Source organism: Phyllobates terribilis, unplaced genomic scaffold (assembly GCF_046119375.1).
Source record: "Phyllobates terribilis strain yellow unplaced genomic scaffold, ASM4611937v1 Scaffold_2__4_contigs__length_985480577, whole genome shotgun sequence".
Lineage (NCBI taxonomy): Eukaryota > Metazoa > Chordata > Amphibia > Anura > Dendrobatidae > Phyllobates > Phyllobates terribilis.
The window spans coordinates 945,990,988-946,014,126 of NW_027362762.1; the positions used below are offsets into that span (position 1 = coordinate 945,990,988).

Below are 23,139 nucleotides of genomic sequence, written 5' to 3' on the forward strand. Positions count from 1 at the left end.
TCACTTTGAGGGGTCTTTATGACAGAAAATACCCAAAAGTGACACCATTCTAAAAACTGCACCCCTCAAGGTGCTCAAAACCACATTCAAGAACTTTATTAACCCTTCAGGTGCTTCACAGGAATTTTTGGAATGTGGAAGAAAAAAAAATGAACATTTAACTTTTTTCACAAAAATGTTACTTTAGACTCAATTTTTTTTATTTTCACAGGGGTAACAAGAAAAAATGGACCCCAAAATTTGTTGTGCAATTTCCCCTGGGCGCGCAGATACCCCATATGTGGGGGAAAAACACTGTTTGGGTGCACGGCAGGGCTCGGAAGGGAAGGAGCGCCATTTGACTTTTTGATTGTAAAATTTGCTTGAATAATTAGCGGAAGCCATGTTGCGTTTGGAGAGCCCCTGCGTGCCCAAACATTGGAGCTCCCCCACAAGTGACCCCATTTTGGAAACTAGACCCCCCAAGGCACCTATCTAGATGCATAGTGAGCACTTGGAACCCCCAGGTGCTTCACAAATTGATTCGTAAAAATGAAAAAGTGTTTTTTCTTTTCACTTTTTCATTTTTACGAATCAATTTGTGAAGCACCTGGGGGTTCCAAGTGCTCATTATGCATCTAGATAGGTGCCTTGGGGGGGGTCTAGTTTCCAAAATGGGGTCACTTGTGGGGGAGCTCCAATGTTTAGGCACGCAGGGGCTCTCCAAACGCAATATGGCGTCCGCTAACAATTTGAGCCGATTTTCCATTCAATTTATTAGGGGACACCATGTCGCATTTGGAGAGCCCCTGATGTGGCTAAACAGTGGAGCTCCCCCACAAGTGACCCCATTTTGGAAACTAGACCCCCCAAGGCACCTATCTAGATGCATAGTGAGCACTTGGAACCCCCAGGTGCTTCACAAATTGATTCGTAAAAATGAAAAAGTGTTTTTTTTTTCACTTTTTCATTTTTACGAATCAATTTGTGAAGCACCTGGGGGTTCCAAGTGCTCACTATGCATCTAGATAGGTGCCTTAGGGGGTCTAGTTTCCAAAATGGGGTCACTTGTAGGGGAGCTCCAATGTTTAGGCACGCAGGGGCTCTCCAAACGCAACATGGCGTCCGCTAACAATTTAAGCCGATTTTCCATTCAATTTATTAGGGGACACCATGTCGCATTTGGAGAGCCTAAGCAGTGGAGCTCCCCCACAAGTGACCCCATTTTGGAAACTATACCCCTCAAGGATTTTATTAAGGTGTATAGTGAACATTTTGAACCCAGAGGTACGACACAGAATTTGATAACATTAGGTCATCATATTGAATAAGTTGTCATTAGTCTTGAGCGCAAGTGCTCGCTACTTGAGTTTGCATCGGGTACTCAGGTATGCACCATGTACAGCGTGTGCTCGAGTCCCTGCCCCGCATGTTTCACGGTTATTAGACACCCAAAAAAAAACATGCGGGGATCGCTCGTGCATGGCAGGCAATCCCCGCAAATTTTTTTTGGCCGCGAAGCATATGGGGCGAAGACTCGAGCATGTCACTCAAATACCCACGATACTCAATGCAAACCAGAGCACCCGATGCAAACTCAAGTAGCGAGCACTAACGCTCAACACTAGTCACCATATCGTCATCTTTTATTCTTACTTTTGAAAAAAATCCCAACCCCATCACAACCCTAACCCCAAACCCAGCCCTAACCCGAGAGTTTATTTTTTACGCCGTTCCTCGTGCGGTATAAGTCATTAAACGACTTTATTCTTCAGGTCAGTGCGATTACAGCAATACCAGAATCATATGGGGTTTTTATGACTGACAGCTGTCACACACTAAAAGACGCATTTTTTGTAAAATCTAGTTTTTGCATCGCCATATTTTGAGAGCTATAATTTTTCCAGATTTTGGCCGACAGTCATGTGACGGCTCGTTTTTTGCGGGATGAGTTGACGTTTCTATTGGTACCATTTTCGGGCACATGACATTTTTTGATCGCTTTCTATTCTGATTTTTGGGAGGCAGAACAAACAAAAACCAACAATTCAGGAATTGTTTTTTTTTTTATTCTGTGTGGTAAAATTGATAAGGCAGCTTTATTCTTCGGGTCAGTACGTTTACAGCGGTACCACATTTATATCGTTTTTCTATGTTTTGCACTTTTGCATAATAAAAGCAATTTTATAGAAAAAAATTATTTTTTAGCATAGCTTTATTCTGAGAGCTATAACTTTTTTATTTTTCGGCTGATGGAGCTGTATGGCGGCTTGTTTTTTGCGGGACGAGATGACGGTTTCAGCGGTACCATTTTTATTTATATTTGTCTTTTTGATCGCGTGTTATTCCATTTTTTGTTTGGCGGTATGGTGATAAAGCATTGTTTTTTGCTTCGTTTTTTATTTTAGTTTTTTACAGTGTTCACTGAAGGGGTTAACTAATGGGACAATTTTAAAGGTCAGGTTGTTCTGGACGCGGCGATACCAAATGTGTACTTTTATTGTTTTTTTTTTTATAATATTTATTGATGGGTACATTATATTTTTATTTTTGGTGGATTTTTTATTTTTTTTTTTCACTTTCTGATAGTTTTTATACTTTATTACTTTGTCCCACTGTGGGACTTTCACTTTTTTTTTCTCTGATCGCCTGCATGGCACAGGAATGCAGCACCATCCCTGTGCCATGCAGGCTGTCAGCGCTGGACAGGGAGAAGAGTTTGGAGATGCACTGCGCATGTCCAAAAAATCTTCCTGCTGTCTGGTGACCCGGATGTTGTCATGACGACATCGGGTCGTCATGGCAACATCCTGGAAGCCGCGGCAGACATCGCTGGAGGCCGGAAGAGGAGGTGAGTATCCGCGATCACCTCCCCTTGCCACCGCAATGCTGCGGTCGACTTCGATCGCAGCATTGCGGGGGTTAATGTGCTGGGAGCGGTGCGGGACCGCTCCCTGCACATAGCCCTGGGTGTCAGCTGTGACAATCAGCTGACAACAGGCGGCAATCGCGCCCGCACATCCTGTGTGCGGGCGAAATCGCCAGGGCGTACTAATACGTATCAGGTCCATAAGGCCCAGGGCACAGATACGTACTAATACGCCATTGGTCATAAAGGGGTTAAGAAGCCCTCCTACTCTGCACTCATTACCTGTATTAGTTGCACCTGTTTGAACTCGTTAGCTGTATAAAAGAGACATGTCAACACACTCCAACCTCTCCACCATGGCCAAGACCAAAGAGCTGTTTAAAGACACCAGGGACAAAATTGTAGACCTGCACAAGGCTGGGATGGGCTACAGGACAATAGGCAAGCAGCTTGGTGAGAAGCCAACAACTCTTGGCACAAGTATTAGAAAATGGAAAAACAAGATGACTGTCAATCTTCCTCAGTCTGGGGCTCCATGCAAGATCGTGCCTTGTGGGGTAAGGATGATTCTGAGAAAGGTCAGGAATCAGCCCAGAACTAAACAGGAGGACCTGGTCAATGACCTGAAGAGAGCTGGGGCCAGTGTCTCAAATATTACCGTTAGTAACGCACTATGCTGTTATGGATTAAAATCCTGCAGGACACGCAAGATCCCCCTGCTCACGCCAGCACATGTCCAGGCCTATTTGAAGTTCACCAATGACCATCTGGATGATCCAGAGGAGGCATGGGAGAAGGTCATTTGGTCATACAAGACCAAAATAGAACTTTTCGGTATCAACTTCACTCGCCACGTTTGGAGGAAGAATGAGTGCAACCCCAAGAACACTGTCCCAACCATGAAGCATGGTGGGGGAAATATATTTTGGGGGTGCTTTTCTGCAAAGGGGACAGTACGACTGCACCATATTGAAGGGAGGCTGGATGGGGTCATATATCGTGAGATTTTGGCCAACAACCTCATTCCATCAGTAAGAGCATTGAAGATGGGTCGTGGCTGGGTCTTCCAGCATGACAATGACCTGAAACATACAGCCAAGGCAACTAAGGGAGTGGCTCCGTAAGAAGCATTTCAAGGTCCTGGAGTGACCTAGCCAGTCTCCAGAGCTGAACCCAATAGAAAATCTCTGGAGGGAGCTGAACCTCAATGTTGCCCAGTGATAGCCCCGAAACCTGAAAGATCTATATGGACGAGGGATCCAAAATCCCTGCTGCAGTGTGTGCAAACCTGGTCAAGAACAACAGGAAACGTCTGACCTCTGTAATTGCAAAGGTTTCTGTACCAAATATTAAGTTCTGTTTTTCTATTGTATCAAATACTTATTTCATGCAATAAAATGCAATTTAATTCTATAAAAATCATACAATGTGATTTTCTGGTTTTATTTTTATTGAAACCTACGATAAAAATTACAGATCTCTTTATTCTTTGTAGGTGGGAAAACTTGCAAAATTGGCAGCGTATCAAATACTTATTTTCCCCACTGTATGTGCATAGGTGTTAGCAGTCAGGGTCAGGATAATATGACGTGAGCTCAACAGAACATGAAGTATCAGACTAATATTAAGCTCAGTGGTGAAAACTGCAAAATTTCAAAATTTTTTTTTTTTTTTTTAAATATGAACAGGAATAAAATTTTATATATAAAAAAAAAAAAAATCAATTCAAACCAGGAGACAACCATTTTTTTCTTTATTAGTTTTGGATGAAAACGACTCTTCCCCCAGTAGTCTATGACTTAGAAGAGTATCTATCCTTTTCAGATCTAAAGGGCTGTTAATGGAGATGTGCAGTGTAGTCTGCAAGTGAACAACCACCGAATGCCCCCCCCATACACCGAGCAAAGACGGAGGGAGAGGAAAATAATCTGACGTGTAGAGGCCTCCAGACTCTTCCCCGACACATGCGGGAATACTCAAAACAAGCCTGTCATAAAAGCAATGCCACCAAAATGATCATTCCCTCTAAGTTGTCCATTGCAATTCCACAGTCAACCACAAGGGGGCATCTGGAAGTAAATCAGGACCGATTAGACAAAAACACATTCAAAATAAATAACTTTTTTTAAAAAATCAGCGCCGCTTTGTGTTTAATACTTCATCATCATGTGATATTTTGCAACTCAAAAATAAAAAAATATATATATACTGTAAATACCAAAGCAATATATATATATATATATATATATATATATATATATATATATATATATATATATATATATATATATATATATATATATCTATACACAGCAAGTTACATTATTTTCCTGGAACAAACACTCAGCTCATATTTTTGTAAGAAATATATTTTATTTTTTTCCGACACCACAGCCCTGGCAAGTGGTTTTGTACCAAATTTAATGGAGATTACACAGAATGTTTTAACGCTGGGGAGGGGAGAGGAGTAAAGAGGGACAAGAGGAAGAGTGAAAAAATAACCGTCACAAAATGGAGAGAGAAAAAAATATATAATATATAATATATATATAATATAAATCCCACAACTGGTTTTTCCACTCCCACATCATGAATCACGGGATCGCTCGGAGACAGGATGACTGGAGATAACTGCATATGGCCTCACTGTCCATGTATGTAACAGCATAAAGTCTGGCTTCTTGTAGGAAAAAAAAAAAAAAGCATGAGGGTGTGGGGTGGGGAAAAAGCATGAGGGGGTGGGGAGGGGGAAAAAAATGTAAAAAAAATTGCAGCTTTAGTCTCTTAAGAGTTTTTAGCCTCCCTCCCACAAAAAAAAAGTAGACGGTAAGCAATGAGATCTGGAGGGAGCAAACAAAAAAAAAAGAAAAAAAAAAAAAAAAGACATAAAAAGTAGTAAAATGATTGTTGTATTTGCTCTCCATAATTTTAATTTATTTTTTTTTACATTTTTTTCTAAGATTTTTTATAAAGAAAGGAGATCGCCTAACTGGACTTTAGTCATTTTTGTGCTTTTTTTTTTCCTTTAATAATACTCTCTTTTTTCTGTATGAGGTTTTAGTTTGGTTTACTATACACCGGAGTTTAAAAAAGCGGGGAAAAAAAAAAAAGGAACAAGAATTTGACGACAGATTTTCCGCCCCCAAACAGAAAAAAAACAGACAAAAAAAAAAAAAAGTAGTAAACAGCATTGAATGGATTCAATCTCCTCTGACAAAGACCAATAAAAGCCTCTGCTAAAATCCCTTTTACAATATTGTACAGTACACAAAAATAAAAGATAAAACCAGGTGCCTGTAAGAAGCCAATCCGAGCGACGTAAACATACAGGATGGTGCAACTCATGACAAATGGCAAATTCTCAAAAAACAGCTACTGATTATTTTTTTTGTTGGTTTTTGTTTTTTTTATTTTTGATTTGTTTTTTTTTTTTTGTTTTTTTTTGTAATTCCCCCAAAAGCAGGTGCCATCATGGGATACCCAAGTCCACAAAAATATTTTTTTAAAAATAAAAATCTTAAAAAAAAAAAACAAAAACAAAACAAACACCTTGGATAAATGAAAGCAATGCTCAGACAGTTTCATACATTCTTGAGTTTCCTCCAAATCGACAAATTTGGGTCTTTTTTTGTAATTTTTTTCCAACCTATTGCATGGCCAAGTGTGACTCCTCGTATGTTAAGATTCCTCAAGAGATAATCTCACGTCTACAATTTTGTAAGAAGAAGTAGTTCAGGGTTTTTTTTTTTTTTTTTTAATTTTTGTAGCAGCTTTAAAACATCATGTTCCCCGCGTTCCCAGGTCCTTGGCTGAAACCACCCATCCCGACATCAGCAGGCATCCCTCGGGGTCGCATCTGTGGGGGGATCATGAGGTTTTGTTGAGGTCCCATCATCCCCTGCATGGACATCAACATGTTCGGAGAGCCCACGGGGCCGGGATGACTGTAGAGAACTCCGGGCATTCGTTCCTTCCCCGGCATCATTCCCACCCCTCCCGGGTTCCCCATCATAGTTAGTTGGCCGGGCATCCCGGATTGTGCTGGTGACATCATGCGATGGTGAGGTCCCATCATGCCTTGCTGCATAAAACCTGGAGGCCTCATAGAATTGTGACCGGGCATATCCACCACCGGGACAGGTCCTCCCATGCCGGCCATTGAGAGACCCATTCTTGGGTTGGGTTCTCCCATCATGGCGGGCAAATGTGAAAAACCGGGTCCTTGTTGAGGCTTTCTGCCTGGAACTTCCCCACGAGGGAAATACTGCAGTGTTTGACTGGGTTTCTCGGATGGAATAATCCTTGACAGGTCAAACTCAGGGATGCCCGACGCCCCTGGTCGTATGACTTCCTGTAGGTCCGGGTCAGTGAAAACTGAAGGCATATTATTTCCCATAACGGCAAAGGAATCCGGCCCCGCTGGACAACCCGCCTTGCAAAGTACCGACTCCGCATTCGGGGGCAGGTTGCCCGGGCGGCTTAAAGGTCCGTCTCCCGGAAAGCCCATTCCGGGCTGAAAGTTTCCCTGCCCCCCGTTAGGGCCGTTGTGAGGAAAGGGGACTTGTGGAGGTGACTGAACTGGCGGAAATCCTTGGGCAAAAGCCATGCGTCCCTGAGGCACCATGGGTGGTTCTTGAGAACCGTGAGCCATCATGGCATTGTGTGGCATCATTCCTGCACCCATCGGGCCTCCGTGAGGTGGTACATTGGGTGGCATGGCATTCGGTGAGGGCATCTGACCGCCGTGGGAAAGGGGCTGCGTCATACCCATTGGGCTTAGAGTCGGCATGGAAACAACACCGTGAGGACCGGACATCTTCGTAGGGTTTTGGGGATTCATGACCATACCTAAGAAGAAAAACAAAAAAAAAAAAGTCACATGAGCGATGAAAGAACGGGCACCATCATCACCCCAGCACCGATTTATTTCTAAACTTCCAAGCAGTGATGACATTTTGTACATACATGTGACCGCTGCAGCCAATCACTGAGCTCAGCAGCACAAAACTACTGATTGGTCCTCACATTTATGTGACCGCTGGAGCCAAAGAGGACCATCGGAGCGGTCCTGCTGGATTTTATTTGATTTCTTTTCACCTTTTTTTTTATCATTGCGTGTGGTTACAGTGAAAAACACCTTTAACCTCTAAATGACCCAAGGCATTTTGAACTCGAATGACTTTTTTGTAAAAAAAAATAATAAAACTAAACACAACAACTTTTAGGGTCCGAGTCATAATCGGCATTTTTTTTTTTTTTTTTTTTTTTTAGTGCCAATTGTCGAAAAACTTTCAGAATGCCGCATGTGGCTCATGAATTTTGTACAAGATAAAAAAAAAAATAAAAAATAATAATTCTACTTTATGATTTACTTTGTTACAAAAAGTTTTATTCTTCCGCTAAATGTAAAATTTCCATAACAATTTTTAGCAGTAGTCAGAGGAAAAAAAAACAAAAAAAAACAACAGGTAAACTTATGAATTAGACTTAAGAACCCTTCCCAATATGTCGTAGGTGTAAAAATAATATTAGCAAATACATCCAATTAGTAAACGCAGTATAGTTCTTCTGATTCGCCATGTTGCTTACCCCATGTGCAGAGCATTGCAGTAGCTTAAGTATCCATGGTTACAGCCATTCATATAGTGACAGTTAGTGGTTGTAACCATGGATATCCAAGCTCCTGCAATGCCCTGCACATGGGGTAAGCAACACAGCGAATCAGAAGAACTATACTAGATTTCTAATTGGAGGTATTTGCTAATATTATTATTACATTTACTACACATTGGTATCTTGGAGATGGGAATACTCCTTTGAAAGATGAAACTTTTTTTTTCTTGAGACATAGGAGGGCCTGATTTTTTTTCTAGGACGATAGATGTAGTTCTGAATATTGCCGCTCACTTTACTATATAATTTACACAGAAAACAAAATAGTGGAAAGGAAAAGAGGAGGGAAAAAAAGCCACTACATGGACGCCGAGATGCAAAATATAATATTTTTTTTCATTTGAAGGAGAAACAATTTGTATCTTTTTAAATTAACAAAAATAAAATAAATAAAAAACATGGCGGACATGACAACCCACTGGCACTTATGGGGCGATATAAGGACAACATACGTGCTCGCCGCAGGCCTATCGCTATTTTTTGGTCACACTGCCCCCAGAATGATAACAGAGATCCCCTCAGACGCAGTGAGACCGCGCCCGGCGCCCACGTACCTGACATGTTATTCATAGGTGGCAGATTGGGCGAGCGGGCAGGAGGGGAATCATCATCTGAACTGGCCACCGTTTTGATGGCGTCGTGGTACAGAGGCGTAGAGCTGGGCATGGCGAACTTCGACATCCTAGACATCATAATGGAGAGCGGGTTCTGGGACAGGGTGGGCTCAGGTGCCATCGTGTAGCTAGTGCTGGAGGGAAGACTTCCAGGATGATTTATCGGAGCGGGCTGGCTGACCGGTGGAGCGGGACCTCCTGTCAGGGGGAGAGACACAGTGAATGGAGGCAGCAGAGGATGCAGAGCAAGTCACTGGGATTATGGAACATGGCTACGAGCGGCCGCGGCAGAACCTCACCCTGCGCGCCCCTCGGCCGCGGCAGAACCTCACCCTGCGCGCCCCTCGGCCGCGGCAGAACCTCACCCTGCGCGCCCCTCGGCCGCGGCAGAACCTCACCCTGCGCGCCCCTCGGCCGCGGCAGAACCTCACCCTGCGCGCCCCTCGGCCGCGGCAGAACCTCACCCTGCGCGCCCCTCGGCCGCGGCAGAACCTCACCCTGCGCGCCCCTCGGCCGCGGCAGAACCTCACCCTGCGTGCCCCTCGGCCACTGCAGAACCTCACCCTGCGCGCCCCTCGGCCACTGCAGAACCTCACCCTGCGCGCCCCTCGGCCGCGGCAGAACCTCACCCTGCGCGTCCCTCGGCCGCTGCAGAATATATCATACTATACAGCACAGAATGCAGAGCCTCATCATGCACACCTCAGCTGCTTCTTAAAAGGGATGTGTCATCAAAAAATGACCTACAGTGGCTTGTGAAAGTATTTACCCCCCCTTTGGCTTTTTACCCGTTTTGTTACATTACAACCTGTGTGTAAATATTTTTGTAATCTGATTTGTGTGTGATGCATCAGCGCTAAATAGTTTAAGTTGGTGAAGTGAGAAAAATATAGGCGTAAATTAAATTTATGAGATCAAATAGCTAAAAATTGGCATGTGCATATGTATTCACCCCTTTTGCGATGAAGCCCCTATAAATTTCTGGTGCAAGCAATTCTCTTAATAAGTCCCATGCTTAGTGCCAGGACGTCCACCTGTGTACAATCTAATCTCACATATCTGTCAGTATATACACTTTACCTTTTCTGAAAGGCCACCGAGGCTGCAAAACCATTAACAAGAGGCACCACTAACCAAACAACACCATGAAGACCAAGGAGATCTCCAAACACCACCATGAAGACCAAAGAGATCTCCAAACACCACCATGAAGACCAAAGAGATCTCCAAACACCACCATGAAGACCAAGGAGATCTCCAAACACCACCATGAAGACCAAAGAGATCTCCAAACACCACCATGAAGACCAAAGAGATCTCCAAACACCACCATGAAGACCAAAGAGATCTCCAAACACCACCATGAAGACCAGAGAGATCTCCAAACACCACCATGAAGACCAGAGAGATCTCCAAACACCACCATGAAGACCAAAGAGATCTCCAAACACCACCATGAAGACCAGAGAGATCTCCAAACACCACCATGAAGACCAGAGAGATCTCCAAACACCACCATGAAGACCAGAGAGATCTCCAAACACCACCATGAAGACCAAAGAGATCTCCAAACACCACCATGAAGACCAAAGAGATCTCCAAACACCACCATGAAGACCAAAGAGATCTCCAAACACCACCATGAAGACCAAAGAGATCTCCAAACACCACCATGAAGACCAAGGAGAACTCCAAACAAGTCAGGGACAAAGTTGTTGAGAAGTACAAGTCAGGGTTGGGTTATAAAAAAATCCATGTTCCCCGGAGCACCATCACATCCATTATCAAAAGGAAAGAACATGGTATCACAACAAACCTGCCAAGAGAGGACGCCCACCAAAACTCTCAGCTCAGGCAAGGAGGGCATTAATCAGAGAGGCAGCACAGAGACCAGTGGTAACCCTGAAGGAGCTGCAGAGTTCCCAAGCAGAGACTAGAGTATCTGTCCATACAACCACAATAAGCCGTACACTCCACAGAGGCGGTCTTTATGGAACACTGGGCAGAAAAAAAGCCTTTACTTATACACAAAAATTGTAAGGCTTGTTTTGAGTTTGCCAAAAGGCGTGGGAGACTCCCCAAAAGTATGGAGGAAGGTGCTGTGGTCAGAGGAGACCAAAACTGAACTTTTTAGCCACCAAGGTAAACGCAGTGTCTCGTGCCAAAAGAACACAGCTTATCACCCTAAGAGCACCATCCCCACAGTGAAACATGGTGGTGGCAGCATCATGCTGTGGGGATGTTTTTCGGCAGCAGTGACAGGGAAAATGGTCAAAGTCGAGGAGAAGATGGATGATGCGAAATACAGGGATATTCTTGAGCAAAACCTGTTTGTCTGTCAGTGATGTGAGACTAGGATGGAGGTTCACCTTCCAACAAGACAATGACCTAAAGCATCACTCGAGTGGTGTAAGGGGAAACGTGTAAATGTTCTGGAGCAGACAAGTCACAGCCCAGAGCTTAATCCAATGGAGAATCTGTGGTCAGACGTGAAGATTGCTGATCACCAGAGGAAACCATCTAACTTGAAGGAGCTGGAGCAGTTTTACCTTGAGGAATGGGCAAAAATCCCAGTGGCAAAATGTGGAAATCTCAGAGACTTATCCAAAGCGACTTGCAGCTGTAATTGCCGCAAAAGGAGGCTCTACAAAGTACTGACTGTAGGGGCGTGAATAGTTATGCACACGGAAGTTTTCACTTATTTTGTCCAACTTGTTGTTTGCTTCACAAGAAAACCAAATGTTCAAAGTTGTAGGAACGTTCTTGACAGGGGAATGAATACTTTCGCAAGTCACTATTCCTTAAATATGGTTTGTGTGTCAAGTATACTTGAAGTATTTTAATGCAATCTGTATTAAAAATTTAAAAAAATAAAAATGAATCTTGCAATTCTCAGAGATTTTAGACTTTTCCTTCCTCTGGTTTAGGGCAGACCTGGGCAAAGTGCGGTTTGCAGGCCACGTCTGGCTGTTCCAGTGCGGCCCGCGGACAGAGACAGCCGAAGGGCTGATACAGCTGCACAGTGCCCTCCACCTGCATCCTCAGTATGCAGAGATGAATACATTAGTGGAGGAGGGGCCGCCGGTCCCTTCTTCCACCAATCAGCATGTGAGACAGCTGACGGGATGGCGTAATTTAATCTCCTCAGCTGCGCACTGCAGAGTCAGTGCACCGGAGACCGCAGACAGGAGCGCCAAGAGGACGGGAGCAGAGGCAGTACACAGGAGAGAGAGACGGGAGCAGAGGCAGTACACAGGAGAGAGAGACGGGAGCAGAGGCAGTACAGAGGAGAGAGAGACGGGAGCAGAGGCAGTACAGAGGAGAGAGAGACGGGAGCAGAGGCAGTACACAGGAGAGAGAGACGGGAGCAGAGGCAGTACACAGGAGAGAGAGACGGGAGCAGAGGCAGTACACAGGAGAGAGAGACGGGAGCAGAGGCAGTACACAGGAGAGAGAGACGGGAGCAGAGGCAGTACACAGGAGAGAGAGACGGGAGCAGAGGCAGTACACAGGAGAGAGAGACGGGAGCAGAGGCAGTACACAGGAGAGAGAGACGGGAGCAGAGGCAGTACACAGGAGAGAGAGACGGGAGCAGAGGCAGTACACAGGAGAGAGAGACGGGAGCAGAGGCAGTACACAGGAGAGAGAGACGGGAGCAGAGGCAGTACACAGGAGAGAGAGACGGGAGCAGAGGCAGTACACAGGAGAGAGAGACGGGAGCAGAGGCAGTACACAGGAGAGAGACAGGAGCAGAGGCAGACTGCCAGGAGAACAGGAGCGAGAGTATGTCGCTTTTTTTTACCCCATGTTCATGGGATGTTTGTGTGTATACATGGGGGGCTGCGTGGGGGCTCATCCTGTATATAGGAGGATGTCAGTATACTTTATTCTGCTCAATATTAAGTGATGGTAATTATTTTATATTCATGTTAATGAACATTGAGCAGAATTAATTTCAGCCTATTGGTTTGGTCTCCACAATAGTCAATCTCTCATGTGGTCCCTTGGCAAAACTGCCCACCCCTGGTCTTTCGAAATTCACATGTACATTAGCAGCAATGAACAGACACTGACCTGTTATACAGCAGCATCTAATGAGAGGTGCAAATGTGATTGTCAAGGGAGAAGGGGGAGGTGAGCTGTGACATCACCTATTGTGAATGATGGATCCTGTGTAGTGATGAGCAAGTATATTTTGTTAACCCTTTCGGCGAGTATGCTCGGGCCGAGCTCCAAGTATTTACAGCTGCTCGGTGATGTGTTTGAATCGCTCCCGTGTGCATGATTTGCGACTGTATTACATGTGAGGAATGTGTAAGAAATAGACATTCCTCACATGTAATAAAGCTGTCAAACAGTTGTAAATCATGCACACGGGAGAGATTCAAACACATCACCGAGCAGCTGTAAATACTCGGAGCTCGGCCTGAGCATACTCTGCAAAAGGGTTAATAGAACATACTCTCTCAACACTAATCCTGTGTTATCTACTGTATATAAAGGTGTTATCAGTCATTGTACAGGAGGAGGAGGTGGTGAGCTGAGAGAAGAAGCCTCCTGAAGAATGAGCCGGTGTGTCACTTAACTGCTTCAAGGTTTCCTAACACTGAAGCGGTTAAAAGATGGGAGAAAAAATAAATAAATGTATGACATTTTGTGCATGTATCCTAATCCTGCCCCCAATAAGAGAACTGCTGAAAACTCTTACAGAAAGGACAAGTGTGGATCTAATCAAGCCTCCGTGACCAGTGTGAAAATCGCAAGATGACCAATTGATTTATTATTATTTTTTTTTTTTTTTTTAATAGAAGTCGCGACATGGAAATAAATAAAAAAATGTAGTTATACATACAGTACAGACCAAAAATTTGGACACACCTTCTCATTTAAAGATTTTTCTGCATTTTCATGACTATGAAAATTGTACATTCACACTGAAGGCATCAAAACTATGAATTAACACATGTGGAATTATATACTTAACAAAAAAGTGTGAAACAGCTGAAAATATGTCTTATATTCTAGGTTCTTCAAAGTAGCCACCTTTTGCTTTGATGACTGCTTTGCACACTCTTGGCATTCTCTTGATGAGCTTCAAGAGGTAGTCACTGGAAATGGTCTTCCAACAATCTTGAAGGAGTTCCCAGAGATGCTTAGCACTTGTTGGCCCTTCACTCTGCGGTCCAGCTCACCCCAAACCATCTCGATTGGGTTCAGGTCTGGTGACTGTGGCGGCCAGGTCATCTGGCGTAGCACCCCATCACTCTACTTCTTGGTCAAATAGCCCTTACACAGCCTGGAGGTGTGTTTGGGGTCATTGTCCTGTTGAAAAATAAAGGATGGTCCAACTAAACGCAATCCGGATGGAATAGCATGCCGCTGCAAGATGCTGTGGTAGCCATGCTGGTTCAGTATGCCTTAAATTTGAATAAATCCCCAACAGCGTCACCAGCAAAGCCCCCCCACACCATCACACCTCCTCCTCCATGCTTCACGGTGGGAACCAGGCATGTAGAGTCCATCCGTTCACCTTTTCTGCGTCGCACAAAGACACGGTGGTTGGAACCAAAGATCTCAAATTTGGACTCATCAGACCAAAGCACAGATTTCCACTGGTCTAATGTCCATTCCTTGTGTTCTTTAGCCCAAACAAGTCTCTTCTGCTTGTTGCCTGTCCTTAGCAGTGGTTTCCTAGCAGCTATTTTACCATGAAGGCTTGCTGCACAAAGTCTCCTATTAACAGTTGTTGAAGAGATGTGTCTGCTGCTAGAACTCTGTGTGGCATTGACCTGGTCTCTAATCTGAGCTGCTGTTAACCTGCGATTTCTGAGGCTGGTGACTCGGATAAACTTATCCTCAGAAGCAGAGGTGACTCTTGGTCTTCCTTTCCTGGGGCGGTCCTCATATGAGCCAGTTTCTTTGTAGCGCTTGATGGTTTTTGCAACTGCACTTGGGGACACTTTCAAAGTTTTCCCAATTTTTCGGACTGACTGACCTTCATTTCTTAAAGTAATGATGGCCACTCGTTTTTCTTGCCATAATACAAATTCTAACAGTCTATTCAGTAGGACTATCAGCTGTGTATCCACCTGACTTCTACACAACACAACTGCTGTTCCCAACCCCATTTATAAGGCAAGAAATCCCACTTATTAAACCTGACAGGGCACACCTGTGAAGTGAAAACCATTTCCGGTGACTACCTCTTGAAGCTCATCAAGAGAATGCCAAGAGTGTGCAAAGCAGTCATCAAAGCAAAAGGTGGCTACTTTGAAGAACCTAGAATATAAGACATATTTTCAGATGTTTCACACTTTTTGTTAAGTATATAATTCCACATGTGTTAATTCATAGTTTTGATGCCTTCAGTGTGAATGTACAATTTTCATAGTCATGAAAATACAGAAAAATCTTTAAATGAGAATGTGTGTCCAAACTTATGGTCTGTACTGTACATATGAGTATGTATGTTATACACGCACACGTAGCCCAAAAAAGGCAAAAAAAAAAAAACAATCATTTTAACAAAAAAACGTGCCTTACAACAATTAGGCCTTATTCACACGTTGCGTTTTTCCAGTGTTTTTTTATGCACAGTAGCAGTGAGCTGTCGGATCGCCTGCAGACGCTCGCTTTCCTGACTGAATTGAGACGTCACCCATAGAAAACACTGAGAAAGCGCCAAAAAAAAAGAAGAAGGCTGGAAACCTGCTTTCTGTAAACCCCATATAACGCCCATCACACCATAAGGCTTCAGATATGAAATGGCTGATAACAGAGAAGTGTAGCTCACAGACTGACAAGTAACATCGTATCCAAAGCTTCTGACACCAATCACAGCTTGAAGAAAGAAAACCTTTCCCGCTCACACAGCGGCAGTCTGTTACAATGTATCAGTGCGGTAAGATCAACAGGACGGGATTCAACATCACACTGTAACAAACCCTCAGCTCCTAGATGATACAGATCTGTAGAGCTGGGCCGGGGAGGAGGCTCGCTGGGCTCCGGACCGGCAGCCACAAACTACAGACGTGGCCGCCAATCCTTTTTTGCTCGAAGCTGGTGGAAAGTTTTCACCTTTCTGAAGGTTTTTATTCACCGACAACAATCAGAGATGTTAAAGGAATTTGGGGTCAGGACCGGAGTTCCCGTCTAATTTAGACTTTGTGAAGAGCGTCTCCCACTCTGGAGGAGCCGGCAGGTCAGGACATGATACCGAAAACACATAGGTTTTAATAATATACGCGGTGTAATACTACATTTTCACCAGTGGTGGCGCTGCAGGGGAATTAAACACTCAGCATAAACCTAGATTGGGAAGGGACCAAAAAAAAAAAAGTGACTGGCAGGAGAATATGAGCATGGCAGACACGGGGGCCTTTCACCAAGACCCCACCTGCCATGAGACCCCACCTGGGCAGCTAAGAGGGTCCCAGCCCTCCCCTAACTGCTCAGATGCTGCTGCAGCCGATAACTGCAGCATCTAAGGAGCTAAACTGCCGTGATCAGAGCGAGCTCAGGTCGCAGCAGCGGCTGCAGGAGGGTTTGGGCCGTGTAATACCGCCACTGAACACATCTGCACTGGGGCGCTTCACTGGATGCAATATAGGCGCGTCCATCTTAGTGACAGTATACCATTAGGACGCGCCATTGGCCGGAGCGGGAAGCGAGACTTATTACACAACACCCGTGTTCCCCTCCCCCTGCTGTATCCTGCTTAGAAGATATATGACCTGTCCGGGAGGCAAGATGGACGGGACCCCGGAGGACTGTACAAAGCTGCTATGGAAACCGCAGACCAGGACTACAGAAAGCACTGAGCATCATCACAGGGACAGAACAAAGGTAACCCCGGATAATGGCAAGAAAACAGCGCAACCCCCAATATACACAGACTGAGTGCAGCTCTGGAGTACAATACAGGAGGTAACGCAGGATCAATAATGTATGGACACAGTGACTGCACCAGCAGAATAGTGAGTGCAGCTCTGGAGTATAATACAGGATGTAACTCAGGATCAGTAATGTAATGTATGTACACAGTGACTGCACCAGCAGAATAGTGAGTGCAGCTCTGGAGTATAATACAGGATGTAACTCAGGATCAGTAATGTAATGTATGTACACAGTGACTGCACCAGCAGAATAGTGAGTGCAGCTCTGGAGTATAATACAGGATGTAACTCAGGATCAGTAATGTAATGTATGTACACAGTGACTGCACCAGCAGAATAGTGAGTGCAGCTCTGGAGTATAATACAGGATGTAACTCAGGATCAGTAATGTAATGTATGTACACAGTGGCTCCACCAGCAGAATAGTGAGTGCAGCTCTGGGGTATAATACAGGATGTAACTGAGGATCAGTACAGGATCAGTAATGTAATGTATGTACACAGTGACTGCACCAGCAGAATAGTGAGTGCAGCTCTGGAGTATAATACAGGATGTAACTCAGGATCAGTAATGTAATGTATGTACACAGTGACTGCACCAGCAGAATAGTGAGTGCAGCTCTGGGGTATAATACAGGAGGTAACTCAGGATCAGTAATGTAATGTATGTACACAGTGACTGCACCAGCAGAATAGTGAGTGCAGCTCTGGAGTATAATACAGGATGTAACTCAGGATCAGTACAGGATCAGTAATGTAATGTATGTACACAGTGACTACACCAGCAGAATAGTGAGTGCAGCTCTGGAGTATAATACAGGATGTAACTCAGGATCAGTAATGTAATGTATGTACACAGTGACTGCACCAGCAGAATAGTGAGTGCAGCTCGGAAGTATAATACAGGATGCAACTCAGCATCAGTAATGTAATGTATGTACACAGTGACTGCACCAGCAGAATAGTGAGTGCAGCTCTGGAGTATAATACAGGATATAACTTAGGGTCAGTAATGTAATGTATGTACATAGTGACTGCACCAGCAGAATAGTGAGTGCAGCTCTGGAGTACAATACAGGAGGTAACGCAGGATCAGTACAGGATAAGTAATGTATGTACACAGTGACTGCACCAGCAGAATAGTGAGTGCAGCTCTGGAGTATAATACAGGATGTAACTCAGGATCAGTAATGTAATGTATGTACACAGTGACTGCACCAGCAGAATAGTGAGTGCAGCTCTGGAGTATAATACAGGATGTAACTCAGGATCAGTAATGTAATGTATGTACACAGTGACTGCACCAGCAGAATAGTGAGTGCAGCTCTGGAGTATAATACAGGATGTAACTCAGGATCAGTAATGTAATGTAATGTATGTACACAGTGACTGCACCAGCAGAATAGTGAGTGCAGCTCTGGAGTGTAAGCGTATGTGCACACGATGTAGAAATGCTCAAGATTTTTTCGTGAGCATTTCTGCATCACCCTGGCAGGAAAAAACGCATGCGGATTGTACATGCGTTTTCCTGCCAGGGACATGCGGAAATGAAGCGGTCTTCACTTGCATTTCCGCATGCGGGTTGACAAGCGCTTCCCAAGCGATTTTAGCATCACTTGGAAAGTGCTTGTCAACTTTACACTATATAAATCCATGCAACAGGCATGGATTTATATAGTGTGTGAATGTCAAAAAATAAAAAATAAATATATACTTTACCCTCTGATGGCCCCCGGTGTCCGGCTTCGCTCGGTCCCGGCTGCCGGCAGTGAAGACTGGAGGACCTGCCGACGTCAGCGTCACGTGACCCGTCACATGACTCTGACGTCAGCGAAGGTCCTGCATTCAACCGCGAAGTGCGCGGGAAGCCGGCAGGACGCAGCGCGGGCCATCAGAAGGTGAGAATATATATATTTTTTATTTTATTCTTTTTTTTTAATGGTACCTGGGTCTGGATGAGAGTCCTCTCCTCCACACCCGGGTACCATCCGCACATTAGACCGCATGAAAAGCGCATCAACATATACAGTGATGCGGATTCCATGCGGTCTAATGCAAGTCAATGGCGGCAAAAGAGCAGCGTTTCCGCAAAATTAATTGACATGCTGCGGATTTTTGAGCGCAGCGTTTACGCTGCGGAAAAATCCGCATCATGGGCACAGCACATGCGGATTTCAATTGGGGAACATTGCTGCCCTTCTACCATGCGTTTTTCATCCGTTTCCGCGGCGTTTACGCAACTGCAAAAACGCCGCGGAAACGCATGAAATACGAATCGTGTGAACTCAGCCTTATACAGGATGTAACTCAGGATCAGTAATGTAATGTATGTACACAGTGACTGCACCAGCAGAATAGTGAGTGCAGCTCTGGAGTATAGTACAGGATATAACTCAGGATCAGTAATGTAATGTATGTACACAGTGACTGCACCAGCAGAATAGTGAGCGCAGCTCTGGGGTATAATACAGGATGTAACTCAGGATCAGTACAGGATCAGTAATGTATGTACACAGTGACTGCACCAGCAGAATAGTGAGTGCAGCTCTGGGGTATAATACAGGATGTAACTCAGGATCAGTAATGTAATGTATGTATACAGTGACTGCACCAGCAGAATAGTGAGTGCAGCTCTGGAGTATAATACAGGATGTAACTCAGGATCAGTAATGTATGTACACAGGGGCTGCACCAGCAGAATAGTGAGTGCAGCTCTGAAGTATAATACAGGATGTAACTCCGGATCAGTAATGTAATGTATGTACACAGTGACTCCACTAGCAGAATAGTGAGTGCAGCTCTGGAGTATAATACAGGATGTAACTCAGGATCAGTACAGGATCAGTAATGTAATGTATGTACACAGTGACTGCACCAGCAGAATAGTGAGTGCAGCTCTGGAGTATAATACAGGATGTAACTCAGGATCAGTAATGTAATGTATGTACACAGTGACTCCACCAGCAGAATAGAGAGTGCAGCTCTGGAGTATAATACAGGATGTAACTCAGGATCAGTAATGTAATGTATGTACACAGTGACTGCACCAGCAGAATAGTGAGTGCAGCTCTGGAGTATAATACAGGATGTAACCCAGGATCAGTAATGTAATGTATGTACACAGTGACTCCACCAGCAGAATAGTGAGTGCAGCTCTGGAGTATACATAAATTTCTCAGCTTTATAAAAACCTCCTCTAACCTTGTGCTAAAAAAACAGCAGCCGTGGGTTCTTCTAAGCAGCTGCCGAGTACTGTGAAAATGGCGGAGGCCACAAAGCAGGAGAAGGCTATAAGAAGAGAGCAAAGCTCAAGTTGCCCTTTCCTCAGTTCAAAATGTAATTGAGAAATGTCAGTTACCAGGAACAGTGGAGGTTAAGATAAGGTCTGGAAGACCAAGCAAAATTTCAGTGAGAGCTGCTCGTAGGATTGCTAAAGAGGCAAATCAGAACCCTCGCTTGTCTGCAAAAGACCTTCAGAAAGATTTAGCAGACTCGAGTTGTGGTACATTGTTCTACTGTTCAGAGACACCTGCTCATATATGGCCTTCATGGAATAAAACCTCTCCTGCGTCCTACCCATACAATTCAGCATCAGAAGTAGCAAAAGAACATGTAAACCAGCCTGATGCATTTTGGAAACAAGTCCTGTGGACAGATGAGGTTAAAATTAAACTCTTTGGCCACAATGATCAAAGGTCTGTGTGGACGAAAAAAAGCACAGAATTTCAGGAAAAGAACATCTCACCAACCATTAAGCATGGGGGTGGATCAATCACGCTTTGGGGTTGTGTTGCAGCCAATGGCACGGGGAACATTTTTACCGGTAGAGGGAAGAATGGATTCAATGAAATTTAAACAAATTCTTGATGCAAACATAACACCATCTGTAAAAAAGCTGAAGATGAAAAGAGGATGGCTTCTACAAATGAATAATGATTAGTGTTGAGCGAGTATCTTTTATTAACCCTTTCGGCGAGTATGCTCGGGTCGAGCTCTGAGTATTTACAGCTGCTCGGTGATATGGTTAAATCGCTCCTGTGTGCATGATTTGCGACTGTATTACATGTGAGGAATGTGTAAGAAATAGACATTCCTCACATGTAATAAAGCTGTCAAACAGTTGCAAACCATGCACACGGGAGCGATTTAACCTTATCACCGAGCAGCTATAAATACTCGGAGCTCGGCCCGAGCATACTCAGACAGAAAATACTCGCTCAACCCTAATAATGATCCTAAACACACGTCAAAATCCACAATAGACGATCTCAAAAGGTGCAAGCTGAAGGTTTACAATTGCCCTCACAGTCCCATAGTCTGAACATCATTGAAAATCTGTGGCTAGACCTCAAAATAGCAGCGCATGCAAGACGACCCAGGAATCTTACAGAACTGGAAGAATTCTCCAAGGCAGGATGGATGAAAATCCCTCAAACAAGAATTGAAAGACTCTTGTCTGGCTACAAAAAGTGTTTACAAGCTGTGATACTTTCAAAAGGGGGCGCTACTGGGTACTAACCATTCAGGGTGCCCAAACTTTTGCATGGGCGCATTTTCCTTTTTTGCAATTTTTAAAATGTAAAAGAAAATATGTTTTTTTGCCTAAACTACAAAGGAAATGTGTCATCTGTAACCCTTTCAGAGATCATTTCATCTTCAACTTATTCACAACAGTCATTTTCACCAGGGCAACTTATACATGTCACTGTATGTACACAGTGACTCCACCAGCAGAATAGTGAGTGCAGCTCTGGAGTATAATACAGGATGTAACTCAGGATCAGTACAGGATCAGTAATGTAATGTATGTACACAGTGACTGCACCAGCAGAATAGTGAGTGCAGCTCTGGAGTATAATACAGGATGTAACTCAGGATCAGTACAGGATCAGTAATGTAATGTATGTACACAGTGACTGCACCAGCAGAATAGTGAGTGCAGCTCTGGAGGATAATACAGGATCAGTAATGTAATGTATGTACACAGTGACTGCACCAGCAGAATAGTGAGTGCAGCTCTGGAGGAGAATACAGGATCAGTAATGTAATGTATGTACACAGTGACTGCACCAGCAGAATAGTGAGTGCAGCTCTGGAGGATAATACAGGATCAGTAATGTAATGTAATGTATGTACACAGTGACTGCACCAGCAGAATAGTGAGTGCAGCTCTGGAGTATAATACAGGATGTAACGCAGGATCAGTAATGTAATGTATGTACACAGTGACTGCACCAGCAGAATAGTGAGTGCAGCTCTGGAGTATAATACAGGATGTAACGCAGGATCAGTAATGTAATGTATGTACACAGTGACTGCACCAGCAGAATAGTGAGTGCAGCTCTGGAGTATAATACAGCATGTAACTCAGGATCAGTACAGGATCAGTAATGTAATGCATGTACACAGTGACTGCACCAGCAGAATAGTGAGTGCAGCTCTGGAGTATAATACAGGATGTAACTCAGGATCAGTAATGTAATGTATGTACACAGTGACTGCACCAGCAGAATAGTGAGTGCAGCTCTGGAGTATAATACAGGATTTAACTCAGGATCAGTAATGTAATGTATGTACACAGTGACTGCACCAGCAGAATAGTGAGTGCAGCTCTGGAGGATAATACAGGATCAGTAATGTAATGTATGTACACAGTGACTGCACCAGCAGAATAGTGAGTGCAGCTCTGGAGGATAATACAGGATCAGTAATGTAATGTATGTACACAGTGACTGCACCAGCAGAATAGTGAGTGCAGCTCTGGAGGATAATACAGGATCAGTAATGTAATGTATGTACACAGTGACTGCACCAGCAGAATAGTGAGTGCAGCTCTGGAGGAGAATACAGGATCAGTAATGTAATGTATGTACACAGTGACTGCACCAGCAGAATAGTGAGTGCAGCTCTGGAGTATAATACAGGATGTAACGCAGGATCAGTAATGTAATGTATGTACACAGTGACTGCACCAGCAGAATAGTGAGTGCAGCTCTGGAGTATAATACAGGATGTAACTCCGGATCAGTAATGTAATGTATGTACACAGTGACTGCACCAGCAGAATAGTGAGTGCAGCTCTGGAGTATAATACAGGATGTAACTCAGGA

At 44.2% G+C, this 23,139-nt stretch overlaps 1 protein-coding gene across 5 annotated transcripts in view; it reads right to left on the reverse strand.

Moving 5' to 3' along the window:
- Positions 1–5,201: 5,201 nt before the first annotated feature.
- BCL9 (BCL9 transcription coactivator) overlaps positions 5,202–23,139 on the reverse strand; it is a 184,213-nt gene continuing 166,275 nt past the window's right edge. For all 5 annotated transcript variants that reach the window (XM_073668508.1, XM_073668506.1, XM_073668509.1 and 2 more), the window contains 2 exons: positions 9,076–9,333; positions 5,202–7,696 (listed from right to left, as the gene is read on the reverse strand). In XM_073668508.1, coding sequence (XP_073524609.1) covers positions 6,621–7,696; positions 9,076–9,333 — 1,334 coding nt within the window. In that variant the 3' untranslated portion in view covers positions 5,202–6,620. The remainder of the gene's footprint in view (positions 7,697–9,075; positions 9,334–23,139) is intronic.